Source organism: Telmatherina bonti (genome assembly GCF_933228915.1).
Source record: "Telmatherina bonti genome assembly, chromosome: 11".
Taxonomy (NCBI): Eukaryota; Metazoa; Chordata; class Actinopteri; order Atheriniformes; family Telmatherinidae; genus Telmatherina; species Telmatherina bonti.
Window position 1 is genome coordinate 20,878,038 of NC_136629.1, and position 14,091 is coordinate 20,892,128.

General features: G+C 44.9%; 1 protein-coding gene across 1 annotated transcript in view; it reads left to right on the forward strand.

Moving 5' to 3' along the window:
* Nucleotides 1-930: 930 nt before the first annotated feature.
* Nucleotides 931-14,091, forward strand: part of slx4ip (SLX4 interacting protein) — a gene marked incomplete at both ends in the record, with an annotated part of 29,263 nt that continues 16,102 nt past the window's right edge. The window contains 3 exons of the mRNA XM_079248752.1: nt 931-1,065; nt 1,366-1,492; nt 13,801-13,869. Coding sequence (XP_079104878.1) covers nt 931-1,065; nt 1,366-1,492; nt 13,801-13,869 — 331 coding nt within the window. The remainder of the gene's footprint in view (nt 1,066-1,365; nt 1,493-13,800; nt 13,870-14,091) is intronic.

Below are 14,091 nucleotides of genomic sequence, written 5' to 3' on the forward strand. Positions count from 1 at the left end.
TCCCCTTCACACCTTCTTAATTCATTGTCACATCTTCCCAAGAGTGAGGCCAGAGGAATATCCCTCAAGTCATGTTTATCACTTTAAAGTCATTCTCTGTGACAGTTAAACCCACAGGACCAGCATGAATCAGAACAGCGTGTTTCAGTATTTCCCATTACTACACATGTAACCTCAATTTTTTGTCCATGCATCTTTTCCAGCTCAACAATGTGAGCCCAAAATCTGTGTCAGCATTTTGTGGCTGTGTTTTTGCTCCCCATTCACTTCAAGTCAATGCTTTCTGCTGCATTATCACTGGATTTTTTTTTTTTTTTTTCTTCAGGGCATGCTTGTTTCTCTTCTGAGTTGTGCCGTGGGTGGTCTCAGTCCATCCATTACTTCCTTGTCCATGGAGAGGCGAAGTTCACACGAGACCCACATTTATTTGCTCACTGCAGCAGGCAGCTTTTGCACTCATGTGTAAACCATAACCAAGCTAGCCTGAGAAAGATGTAACAGCAACTTACAGCAGTGCTAACTTTCTTGTCCCTTGCAGCTAATTGTCATCGACTATGATGACTCTTTCTAACTTTTCTGCAGCACGAGGAAGATAAAAAAAAAAGGCAGTTCTGTATGTTTCCAGAGTATGACAAGCTTTGTTTTTCTCTTTGAGGATGTTTTTTGCAGCCTATTGTAACTTGAGACAGTTACTGCATTACAAATACATAGACATTTTTTCTGTGCTGTTGGAGGTAAAATTTGAGGTGGTAGAAGGGGGCATACCTTTTTAGTAAAGAAATTGGTTGAGATATGACTAGACAGAGAAAGAGGAGAGTGGGGACTGCTGTGAGAGGCCCAGGGGTGATGTTTCAGGACACAGGGGGTCGTTGTGGTTTGTCTCGCTGTCAATCACCCACACTCTGATTTTCTTTGTTGCCTATGTGCTCAATGCCCCTCATCAACCTGTTGCTGCCCTTTTTCTTTGTATTACAGTGTGGGAACTTTGCTGTGCTGGTGGACCTCCATGTTCTGCCCTTGGGCAACCAACAGGACACCAGCTGGTTTACTACAGGCTACATCGAGGTACTAACATAGGGTGTGCTAGTAAAAATGTGTGTGCAGTAGGTATTTCAAAGGATGGGACCAAAGAAACTAAAATGACTCATAGCTTCTTTTTTTCTTTTATCAATTAGTTTTTCTTTTACATTCTCAGTGTAGTGCCAGGTGCTTGAGGCGTTCCTGTACTCATCTGTCGCTTCATATTTCTGTCCTGTTATTTTCCTCCTCTCATCCCAAATCTTTGCTCAAAAAGTCAGATTAAATCTTGCATTCTCTCATTAATTTGACACCCTACTAATATTCAGTTGGCTCACTGCTCTTTAGGAAGTTACAGCCCTGGTTCAAGATGCTGTGGAGCAGAGGGTAAAGCAGTACATGGAGCTCCTGACCAACAGAAGGCAGCTTAAACAGAAGAGGGACCTGCCACCCGCTTCAGCCTTTTTGGTGAAAGGTAACAGTCTTGTGAAGCCAAATAGTCTAAACATTTACCTTTGTGACATATCAACTATGGACATCTTCATGTACTTACTAGGAAGTGTAGATTTGCTCACTTCCTTGGAATATTGAACATTTATTCATTTTAGATGTGGTATTCATTTACTCAGGAAAACTTGAATGACATACTTGAGCAATAAAGTCAAACCATTCTTTACTCACCGGGATCTTGGGGTAGATATATTGCTGTGAGTAGGATGGAATGCAGTTGCTGAATACTGTTTTGTGTCCACCTTTTTGAGAAGATTGGGGGTGGAAATACAACAGGAACAGTTGGGATGTGGAGGCACCGTACACCCAGGGTGTAACCTGGGAAGGATAGAGCTGATAGCAGTTTTTATATTGTGCTCCACTGTTTAACTTGGCATGTCTCCGATGCCTTTTTATGTGCAAGATGTTAGTCTATTAAAACCACTAACTTTTGTGTTCCTTCTGATAATAAGATGTTGCCACACCTGCCTTTTCCTGTTCTTGTAGATGAGCAGATAGTTGCAAAAAAAGCTGCTGCTGCATGTGTGGCTAAATACGGATGAATAACAAAAACCTTTCTGTAGCAATTGAATAAATTCAGGCTAACCCTTCTTATCAATTGAGAGCACATTCACTCAACTACTCATACACTTGACTTTGAAACACTTTAAACCTAGCATCTGAGGAACCTCCAGCTGCGTGCTGTAAGACAGAAAGGTTTGTTATAGGTAGCAGTTAAGGGCAGTTAAACTGAGCTCACTCAGCAGTGCAGTCCTGAATGTGAGAGTGGGATTAAAGGGCAGTCAGCCTCGTAAAGTTTCTCCTGTGGCTACAGCACTGCCTCTCACGCTAACCCCCTTTCACACACACTCATGTAAGTCTAACCATCAACTCAGTATTTTATTCACATAGTTATGCTCTTCAAGTTCTGTGTTTTTTTTTTTGTTGTTAGACATAACTTTTGGTTGCATTTTGCAGGTTCTTGTACGCATCACTATGAGAGAGAATCAGAAGAGCGATAGTGTGTTTGAGAGCTATATCCTCCCCTTGGGCAAGGTGTGAACAGGCTGATAGTGTATGGTTACTGAATCGCCTGACTCATATTCTCTGTGACAGACTGGAGAGAGACAGACATCTCTAATGATGGAGATGACAGACTGAGGCTTCATGCACACACACACATACCCACACTGATTCACTCCATTGTGTGAACTAGGGAGTGATCATTAGTTTATCAGTGAAATCTACATGTAAAAATGATTTGGCTCCTTACAGCTTTGCTACAAACAAGGTAGCTACTGCAACAAAACTCCATTCCATACCATATTGTAGAATTTATGAACATAAAAAAATCTGGGTCCTCAAAAAAGCCGGTTCAGTTTGTGTGCTTTGGTCTTATTAAAGGTCTTAAGTGAGTGTAATGACATTCTTGGTCTTTTTATTGTCCTGTGTGAGAGGGGCGGCACAGCAGTAAAGACAGAGACGGTGACTTAAAGAAGTGAGCAGGCAGGAGCCATAAAAAGGGGAGGGCAGACTATAGGGAGGAAAGCCCAGGACACCTCAGGGTGGGTATTAACAATGGGCTTTTCTATTATGAAAGAACATCAGACGCTAACCTGTTAACCAATACAGGCCTTCCAAACTGTCTGAAAGCTGTTTTTTTCTTTTAAGAGAAGCACATTATAACTTTACAGTGAAATTAAGCTGAAGTTAGACATGTGTGTGGGTTGGAACATGTCGTCATTTACTGTATGCAATTGCATTTAAGAAGAGGGTGTCACGTATGGGAGCTGATGTGTAGGCCAAGAATAGGCAGGTGAGCTGCAGTGATATTGAGGGAGGGGGATTGGGGGTCTTGTGTAAGGCACTGAGCCGGTGCCAGTGTGAAATCACAGGGGCTTCTGCCAACAGACAGCAGTAAGAGCAGCGTAGCAGCCTCAGCTGTTGGCACTTCAAATGAGCCATCAACAGCTTTAAGCATACCAAAGCTCTTCAGTTCAAGTGTTTGTATCCAAATTATCTCTATGGGTTATTGTATCAACATACTGTATGTATGCCGTGTTAGATACAGACAATGTATGTCTGTTTATAGCAACCAATGGATGTGTTGGGAGAGGTTTTTAATCTAATGTCTTGTACCAATGTGAAGTTAAACTAAAAAGAAAAAGAAACTCAGCTGCAGAAGCAAATTCCTAACTGTCAACCCACCATCCCCTTTAATTCTCTTTTTTTTATACCCTAGCTACTTGAGGCTTCATGATTAGCTCATAGTTTTGTGATTTATTTATGTTTTTCAAGAGATGACCAGAAGGAACTTTTCCCACCACACATTTTGGCTCTGGACATGCAGAATGGACATGCTAGACTTTAGCAGTCCAGGGAAGGGGAACTTGGGAGAGGCCTCATGCATTCTCACTGGTAGACCGTGTTGAACACACCCACATTTCTTAGAGTAATTACAGATTGAAATGGTGTATAATAGGTTCTCTGTGCTTTGAGGAAGACATTTTTGTCATTCAAAGTGATATTCGAGTAAAAAGAGCTGGAAGTTTTGCTCTACAACAAAAAGAGTGTTGTAATTATCTTCATAAAAAAAAAAACTTTTCTCCACAACTTTGTGCACATTAAATATGTATGTCTTTAAAAAAATAATATGTCACTGAATGCAGTATCTTTAATGATATTTTCCAGTTTCTGTCTACTGATTGTGTTTTCCTGAAGCAGAAATGTTTGATCAGTTCTGTACTTCACAATCCTGTATATATTTGTGTGCGTAGGTCAAGTGTAAACTGATAGGTCCCATATTACACGGATTTAGTTAATATGCCATTTCAAATTCACAAAGTACATTCCCAGATGTGTGCTTCTACCATTGGTGTATTGATATGGCTGCATTGATCTGTTGAACACAACAGGGCTCAGATGTAACATGGTTTGGTGTTTGAGAGTGTTCCTGCCAGTTTGTGGTTCAGGGGCCGCTGGCAGAGTGGTACCGAAGCATGTTTGAGCTCAGGGCCGAGCTGGTTCCTTCTTCCTCTACCCGCACAGGTGCCAGGGCTTAGGGGGAGGGAACACCTGCCAGCCTATTTCCCCATGGCCACGGCAGGCTGAAGAGGCATTTTCCCAGGCTCCCCAGATGAATGGTCACTAATAGCCGTGGGAGAGGGCTTTGCGAGTGCTGCACAGTGTACCACTGACTCCTCTTGGCAGGCCTATGAAGGGGGCTTAAGACAGCCTGGCCACAACCATTGCAAGGAAAGAACAAGTGTTGCTGGATAACTTTACTTTTAGAGAATGTGTTTACAAATGACCATCTCCCTCCTAAGGAAGAATGTGAAGGATGTGTAGGGGCTACAAGGGTGATGGTCCGTTTGGGATCTGTCATAGATTTATCTTTGTTCAGCTTCTTTGACCATTTAAAGCTGCATAACCACAAGCTAATATGGTTTATGTTATTTAGAATAGCTTCCCGGTTGATTTGTGAGACTCATTGTGAACAAAGCACACACAAATTCCTTGTGTGTTTTAATGGAAAGTCAATATCTGCTAATCATTTGGCCTCATAGTGCTTCTTGTGGGATGAACTTAAGAAGACTGTGCCACAAGCAGTTTTGTGGTGACAACCTGTATTAAACCAAATTCTGTTTAGTGCTACCTCTACTATAACCATATATGTGAGTGGCTATTCTGCAGGGGCAGCTCTGTAAATACAGAGGCATGTTTGTGGCAGAGTTACCTGCTCTGCTCTGTTACTGGGTGTGAGGCAGGCTGGGATTAGGGCAAGAGGGAAATGGAGACCTGTGACAGGAACAAAGGAATTCCAATGCCCAGGCTGGAAATGGATCCTGATCAGAGTAGCCGCTCCAGCCAGCCCCTCTCCCTTTTTGCTTTCTCTCCTTTGCTTCTTTAGGGGCAACCCCCTTTCCCCTGGTGTTTTGTGGTGTTGCTGTGGCTCTTTAAATCCTCCTTGTAAGCCCCTGGCCTTACCCAACAGCAACACATAGGACATTCTGACTCCACTGCTAACCCTACTCCTTACAATTGCATAGACGTATCTGCTCCCACAATTTCTTTTAATCTCTCTCTCTCTTTATACATATATATATATATATATATATATATATATATATATATATATATATATATATATATATATATATATATATATATATATATATATATATATATATATATATATATATATATATATATATAGTTTATATACCTTGTGTATGTCCATTTGTGCTCTGCATTTCTGGCCTTCCCTATATGATCTCTTAAAGTTTTTCTCACTCTCTGTTCTTTTATTCTTCTGCAGGGTCAGCTGCAGTCTTTTAGGACAACCGCAAGCCCCACCATAGCTGTCACACCACACTCTTTTCCCATATAATTAGGGCCTAAGCCTAAGCCTGAGCCTGAGCATGGATCACATTCATGTGACTGTTCCCTTTTACCACAATCTGGTCTGAGAGACAGCAGACACTCTCTTGAACTAAAGCTAAGTGTTCTGGCTGACCAGAATGCCATGTTTCAAGACTTACTGAAACGTTTCAGAGGGTGCCACTGTTGTTTGGCTCCACTTATAAAGAAATGGGCTTGTGGCATGTGGTCCTGTGAGTGAGTGAGTGAGTGAGTGAGTGTGTGTGTGTGTGTGTTTGTTTGCTCTTACTGTAGACAGGTGTCATTATATAGTCAAGTCTTGTGGTGTCAGGAAAGCTTGGCCTTGTGTGATCTTAAATAATAAGTGCAGAGTTTTTTTTTTTTTTTTATCCCCTTAGTTGTCACCTAACTTGCCTGTTATCATTTGACACTGGCAGCAAAACTGAAGTAAAATCAGACTGTGTGCTATGGCCATGTTTGGATTTCTAAATGCAGATTTGCAGAAGACCCAAAAAATCAGAGGCATCTTCCAATGAAACTTTGTTTTGGGCCTTTATGGACCAGCACAGTGCATAACTCCCCGAAGTGCTCCCTGCGCACCACGAAACCAAAGGATCTTAATGCAGAATTGTATCCTCCTCATTCTGAATACTCTTAAACATAAATGGTGGCTGCACTTTGGGGGATTTGTGGCCTTTTAGACTGATTAAGGTATAATTATGATAGAAAATAACATTTAGTATTGTGAGTGCATCAGATTATGCTTCTGCAAAAACACTTTTTTCCCTTGATAATTGTTCTGTGCTCCAAAATGCTCCCCACCACTTTAGTCACATGCTGGATTATGGGTTGGCCTGAGCTACCATGCTGCGGCGTATTTTGTAACTATGATGAAGGGGTCACCCAAATGTTAAATTGAACACTCGTGTGCAAATATTGTTTCAGGTGGACATTGTGCAGGACGATAAGGCGCAGTGCTCTGTTACGGCCGTAGTAACAGTTGCACACACAGAGTGATGTCCTTCCAGGAAAGCCCCCACTTACATATGGGTAACTTCCTCAGGCTCTCTCATCCTTCACCACTCCACCCCACTCTCTCACTCTAAGCCCCAACTCTCCACCCACACTTGAGGACAGAGGGAGGGGGTCCACATCAAAGCTGAGATGTCAAAAGAGCAGGATTCTCAGGCGCTGATGTCTGACTGTCCTGCTGATTCAACTCCTGTTCATAAGGGGCTTGCGTGGGAATTATTGCTCCTCTGACAGTCAGTCGTTGCATTTATATGCACACGAGAAAACATTTATAATGAGAATAAGCTTATAGGAAGAAACTGGATGATGCCTTTAAAGTCCAATAATTGATTTCCATTCAAGTTGCATATATTTGTCTTAAATAGTGCAAATTATCTGCGGTTGCAAACATGCCGAAATTTAGCTCTAAAACCGGTTTTTGTATAAGTCACATTGGTTATGGAAACTTGGCTTTCCATTTTAAAATGACCTTAATGATATCAGCTTGTGAGTAACTTAAGGGCTTGAACAGTGAGTACACTAAGAGAAGAAAAACACTGAAGTATTCCTTGTTTTTGTTCATGGGTTAGCTGTGTTCAGGTTGATGCATGGCCAAGACCTGCAAAGAAAATCCTCCATATCGGAGCAGAAATTCTAATGGATTCCTGCATGAGTCACAAAAGCAGCGGCTGCCAGGAATACAGATGACGAGCAGACGAATGCAGTGTTTTCTGTGGCTGTTTAAATGTTCTTGTCAAAAAAAATGACTGAAGTTAATGAAGTCTGTTCCATGGGGGGCTTACCTTTGACCCTGGACTGAATGCCTCTCGCCTATGTTCCATTTCACAGTTCTAGTCGCTCTGGAAGCTTTTTAGTTTGTTGACTTTTCTTTCCTCTCATTGTTTTCCCAGGAAATGGTGAAAGCTACACAGTGTGTGTGTGTGTGTGTGTGTGTGTGTAATGTTTGTTGAAAGTACAGTATTTTGGTCTTGGCCTAACTTTGTTGAGTCCAAGTCTTTTCTTTTCCTTTCTGTGGCATATTACAAGATGGCATAAGTCTCTCCAAACAAGTGGTTACAATATTATCTACCACATTTCTGGAAACATAGCATGCTGGGTTGTTTACTGCTGAATTGACCTGTCATAATACTGTTGTGGATTGGATTTCAAAACAACTAAGCAAGACCTTCTTTATAAGGGCGTACAAATGAAACCTTTTAAAGTCCCTGCCCTGCAGATTTGGGTATTACACCACTGTGGGCTACAATTGCCACAAGAAGGGGCCACTCGTTCCCAGAGGAGGCACCAGCAAGCTGTTTTTGAGACAGAAACATGAATGTAAGCTTAGCACGAGAGAACCCAGGCAGAGATCCAAGAGCAACTCTGCGTTGCGCAGGACGTTATAAAGTTAGAGCAACAGCTGATGTCTCAGGCTATGTCGTTGGTTCCCACTCTGTGTCCAGACATCCCTGTCAAATTTGTCCTGGGAATTGGCAAGCTCAACCCACCAAGGAAAAGCAGTGAGAACAGTTGTAAAGCTAGACAAGAGGCTAAAAAGTCTAACGGTCTGAATCAGAGCCTCTAAAAACATGAGAGCCATGAGTGTGCAATGAAAGATGTTTGGGTCCTCGTCCCTGTTGGACCCGTAACGGATTGAGAAAACAAAACACAGATAGAGATCTGTATTCTTCTCTGGGGAGACATCCAGAATGTGTGATATATGACCACTGCTTTGCTGTTTAAGGAGTAACAGAATATTTGATTTCCCCTCCCCCCAATAAAGGGATGTTGTTATTAACTAAAACAATGCTCTCAACATACCCATGCAATGTTCTAATACCATTTCCCTTGTGGGTTAAACCAATCTATTTTGAAATTGTTGGCTCTTTTGTTATTATTATGATATATGTTTCTGCATGAAGTTCAAAAGGGACAGAATTTCAGCTGCAAATAGACAGATGATGTGGTAAGCCAGGGCTGCCCAAGTCCGGTCCACAAGATCTGCCATCCTGCAACTTTTAGATGCAATCCTTTTCCAACGCACCAGAATCAAACAGCTGAGGCCTGGTAACGAGCAATTCCTTTGATTCAGGTATGTTGGAGATGGGTTACAGGATGGTAGAGCTCGAGGACTGTACTTTGGCACCCCTGTGGTAAACCAATAACATGTACTCATAATTCCACCTTTTAAGCATGTTTGCTGTTACATATATATTCACCCAGTACAATGTAGCCTATATAAGGGGCAGAGTCAGAAACAAGTTATTTAATTTTTATATATATGTTTACACACCATTTTATTGATCCTCAGGTTGTGTGGTATTTAACTTCCTGAAGCATTAAGTCCCTAGGAAAACAAACAAGGGAAAATGGCCCCATTACAGGCCTGAAAGGAGTCCACTGGGGGAAATTAATGAGCTGATTTCAGATTTGAGTGGTGAAAAACCTTTCAAGCATCATTAACTGCAAAGAATTTGTTACCAAAATTCTAAACACTATGAACACGACGAATTAATCATAGATATAAACCCTCAAAATGGAAAGTTGGCAGTTTAACATCTTACAAATATATGGTGACGGAGCAAAAACCCAGGAATGCAAGAATGTGTCACATGTTAACACTCTAATTTCAGAGCTACAAGATTATAGTTAATAAAACAGCATCAAAACTATTTGTATTATTATTCACTAAACATGTCAGTTGGCTGCTCTTTTGCATGATTTTCTTACTACAAGGCATCCATCCATCTTCTGCCGCTTATCCGGGGTCGGGTCGCGGGGGCAGCAGCCTAAGCAGGGAAGCCCAGACTTCCCTCTCCCCAGCCACATTTGCCAACTCTGCGGGGGGGATCCCGAGGTGTTCCCAGGCCAGCCGAGAGATATAATCCCTCCAGCGTGTCCTGGGTCTTCCCCGGGGTCTCCTCCCAGAGGGACGTGCCTGGAACACCTCACCAGGGAGGCGTCCAGGAGGCATCCTGACCAGATGCCCGAGCCACCTCAACTGGTTCCTCTCGATGCGAAGGAGCAGCGGCTCTACTCTCAGCCCCTCCCGGATGACTGAGCTCCTCACCCTATCTCTAAGGGAGAGCCCGGCCACCCTGCGGAGGAAACTCATTTCAGCCGCCTGTATACGAGATCTCGTTCTTTCGGTCACGACCCACAGCTCATGACCATAGGTGAGGGTAGGAACGTAGATCGACTGGTAAATCGAGAGCTTCACCTTCTGGCTCAGCTCCTTCTTCACCATGACAGACCAGCGCAGAGCCTGCATTACTGCAGACGCCGCACCGATCCGTCTGTCGATCTCGCGCTCCATCCTTCCCTCACTCGTGAACAAGACCCCGAGATATTTAAACTCCTCCACTTGAGGCAGGACCTGACTCCCGACCCGGAGAGGGCAATCCACCCTATTCCGGCTGAGGACCATGGTCTCAGATTTTGAGGTGCTGATTCTCATCCCAGCCGCTTCACACTCGGCCGCGAATCGCTCAAGCGAGAGCTGGAGATCACGGCCAGACGAAGCCAACAGGACCACGTCATCCGCAAAAAGCAGGGACCCAATCCTGAGGCCACCAAGTCGGATCCCCTCAACACCTCGGCTGCGCCTAGAAATTCTGTCCATATAAGTTATGAACAGAATCGGTGATAAAGGGCAGCCTTGGCGGAGTCCAACCCTCACCGGAACCGAATCCGACTTACTACCGGCAATGCGGACCAAGCTCTGACACCTGTCGTACAGGGACCGGACAGCTCGTACAAGGGGGTCCGGTACCCCATACTACCGGAGTACCCCCCACAGGAGCCCCCGGGGGACACGGTCGAATGCCTTCTCCAGGTCCACAAAGCACATGTAGACTGGTTGGGCAAACTCCCATGCCCCCTCCAGGACCCCAGAGAGGGTATAGAGCTGGTCCACTGTTCCGCGACCAGGACGAAAACCACACTGCTCCTCCTCAATCCGGGATTCGACTATCGGGCGGACCCTCCTCTCCAGGACCCCTGAATAGACCTTACCAGGGAGGCTGAGGAGTGTGATTCCCCTGTAATTGGAACACACCCTCCGGTTCCCCCTTCTTAAAAAGGGGGACCACCACCCCAGTCTGCCAATCCAGCGGTGCTGCCCCCGATGTCCACGCGATGCTGCAGAGGCGTGTCAGCCAGGACAGCCCCACAGCATCCAGAGCCTTAAGGAACTCCGGGCGGATCTCATCCACCCCCGGGGCCTTGCCGCCAAGGAGCTTTTTGACCACCTCAGCGACTTCAGCCCCAGAGATAGGAGAGTCCACCCCTGAGTCCACCAGCTCTGCTCCCTCATGGGAAGACGTGTTGGTAGGATTGAGGAGGTCTTCGAAGTATTCCCTCCACCGACCCACAACGTCCCGAGTTGAGGTCAGCAGCTCCCCACCTCCACTGTACACAGTATTGATGGAGCACTGCTTCCCCCTCCTGAGCCGCCGGATGGTGGACCAGAATCTCCTCGAAGCCGTCCGGAAGTCTTTCTCCATGGCCTCGCCGAACTCCTCCCATGCCCGAGTTTTTGCCACAGGCCAAGAAGGCCCGATAGGACTCCTTCTTCAGCTTGACGGCATCCCTCACTGCTGGTGTCCACCAACGAGTCCTGGGATTACCGCCACGACAGGCACCAACGACCTTACAGCCACAGCTCCGGCTGGCCGCCTCAGCAATAGAGGCACGGAACACAGCCCATTCGGACTCAATGTCCCCCGCCTCACTCGGGACATGGTTGAAGCTCTGCTGAAGGTGGGAGTTGAAGCTCGCTCTGACGGGGGACTCAGCCAGACGTTCCCAGCAGACCCTCACAACACGTTTGGGCCTGCCAGCTCTGACCGGCTTCCTCCCCCACCATCTGAGCCAACTCACCACCAGGTGGTGATCAGTTGACAGCTCCGCCCCCCTCTTCACCCGAGTGTCCAAGGCATGTGGCCGCAGGTCCGACGATACGACTACAAAGTCGATCATCGAACTGCGGCCCAGGGAATCCTGATGCCAGGTGTACATATGGACACTCTTATGCTGGAACATGGTGTTCGTTATAGACAATCCATGACGAGCACAGAAGTCCAATAACAAAACACCATTTGGGTTCAGAGGGGGGGGACCATGCCTCCCAATCACTCCCCTCCAGGTCTCACTGTCATTGCCCACGTGAGCATTGAAGTCCCCCAGCAGAACAATGGAGTCCCCAGAAGGAGCACCCTCCAGCACTCCCTCCAAGGACCCCAGAAAGGGTGGGTACTCTGAACTGCTGTTCGGTGCATAAGCACAGACAACAGTCAGGACCCGTCCCCCCACCCGGAGGCGGAGGGAAACTACCCTTTCATCCACCGGGGTAAACCCCAACGTGCAGGCACCAAGCTGGGGGCTGATGAGAATGCCCACACCTGCTCGGCGCCTCTCACCATGAGCAACTCCAGAGTGGAAGAAGGTCCAGCCCCTCTTGAGGGTACTGGTTCCAGAGCCCAAGCCATGCGTCGAGGTGAGTCCAACTATATCTAGTCGGAACCGCTCAACCTCGCGCACAAGCTCAGGCTCCTTCCCCACCAGAGAGGTGACGTTCCACGTCCCTAGAGCCAGCTTCTGCAGCCGGGGATCGGACCGCCAGGGTCCTTTGTCAGTTTTGTGTCTCTGTAATTGGATGTCATTGCCCAAAGACAACTTTATTTTCTTTTAAAGAGGGTAATTAAATGCTGTGAGCTGTACTGAAATTCCATCAGCCAATAGAAAAATGTTCACTAAGGGCTCTTCTAATGTTTGCCTGGGCCAGCACTAATAATATTCTGTCTGCTCTTTATGTTGAACCCTCTTGCTAACTCACAGTGTGGGACATATTTGTCCTAGTTGTAAGCCAACTTTAGGAGGAGACTTGTCCAAGTTTTATTGATGGGTGTTTGTGAGTGTTGTTGCCGATGGGGGAATAGCCTCCCCACTTCCAAAATGACAGCTTTTCAAAAGTTAAGACTGGCTGGTTTTTAGTTTAATGGACGTGCATATTTGACATTATCCAGGGATGTTTGAAAGAACTGGGAGAGCAAGAGGTCAGGATTTTCTGTCACTGTGGAGGACACATAATCCTTTAATTGAAGTTAAAACACTAAAATCCTCCCGAACACTCCACAGATTGTAGTTAAGGAGTTTTATCTTGCAGCAGCAACACAGGATAGAGTGCAAAATGAGAATAAGAAATTGTACATAAAGAAAGGTGGTGATAAAGTTAGGAGTAGTGTTTTACAGTTTAATGTGTCCAGAGGTGCAAAGAGTGCCAAGAAGGTACACAAGAGTTAGGAAGCTCAGCCAGCCTCCCAACACTGTGGTTCTCTATATGAAAAAAAAAAAAGGAAGGATAGCGTGTTAGCCAGATCTTTGCTTTTAGTCAACAAATTCCTGCCAGATTAGGCAACAGGCAACTATTTCTGCACAGCACATCTTACATACCATGACAAACATTCCATGAGAACTAAAGGGCAGACCCATAACATGACTTGTCTGCATGGGCTTAACTGGGAGCTAATTAAGATAAAAATGAGTTGTTTCACATTCAGTAAGTTTGTTCTTCTTACTGTGCAAGACATGAAATCTAACATTTTGCTGGATTTTATAGGAAACTGATGTTTTTATGCAAATCATATCATAAACCAGCATTGTTTTCTGAATTAATGAAGCTAAATTTACTGCATTCTGACTTATTTGTTAACAGCTAGTTAATCAAAAAATCATTTGAGGACCTTTTTATTAGCTCAAATGTTTGCATAGCATGTCCATTAATTTGTTTGTCTGATCAGTGCACCATTGCTTGCATGCAGCATCCAGAATGACAGTAAAGTTGTCTAAATGTTGACAGTTCAAATGTTAAGTCTTTTTGGTTTTTTTTGGTTTTTTTTATAGGGGAAAACTTCAACCTTGTGGCCAATTTTCTGAAGAGACACTCCAATCTCAGATGTGCTGTCAAGCAGAGTACGTGACCTGCATGATTTCCGACTTTGTTCTGAATCTAAGGATCAGAAATAGACGTCTCAGTGGTTCATTTTGAGCCAAATTTCCCACAGAAAGAGCAAGTCATCTGTGGTCCGCATGTTGATTTTTCTCCCCCTCACTTGTTTTTATGTCCTGTCCCTACCTGCTCAGGGTGCTGTTGAGAACAGGCAGCCAGTAAGTGGTTCCCTTGAGAGGCTACTG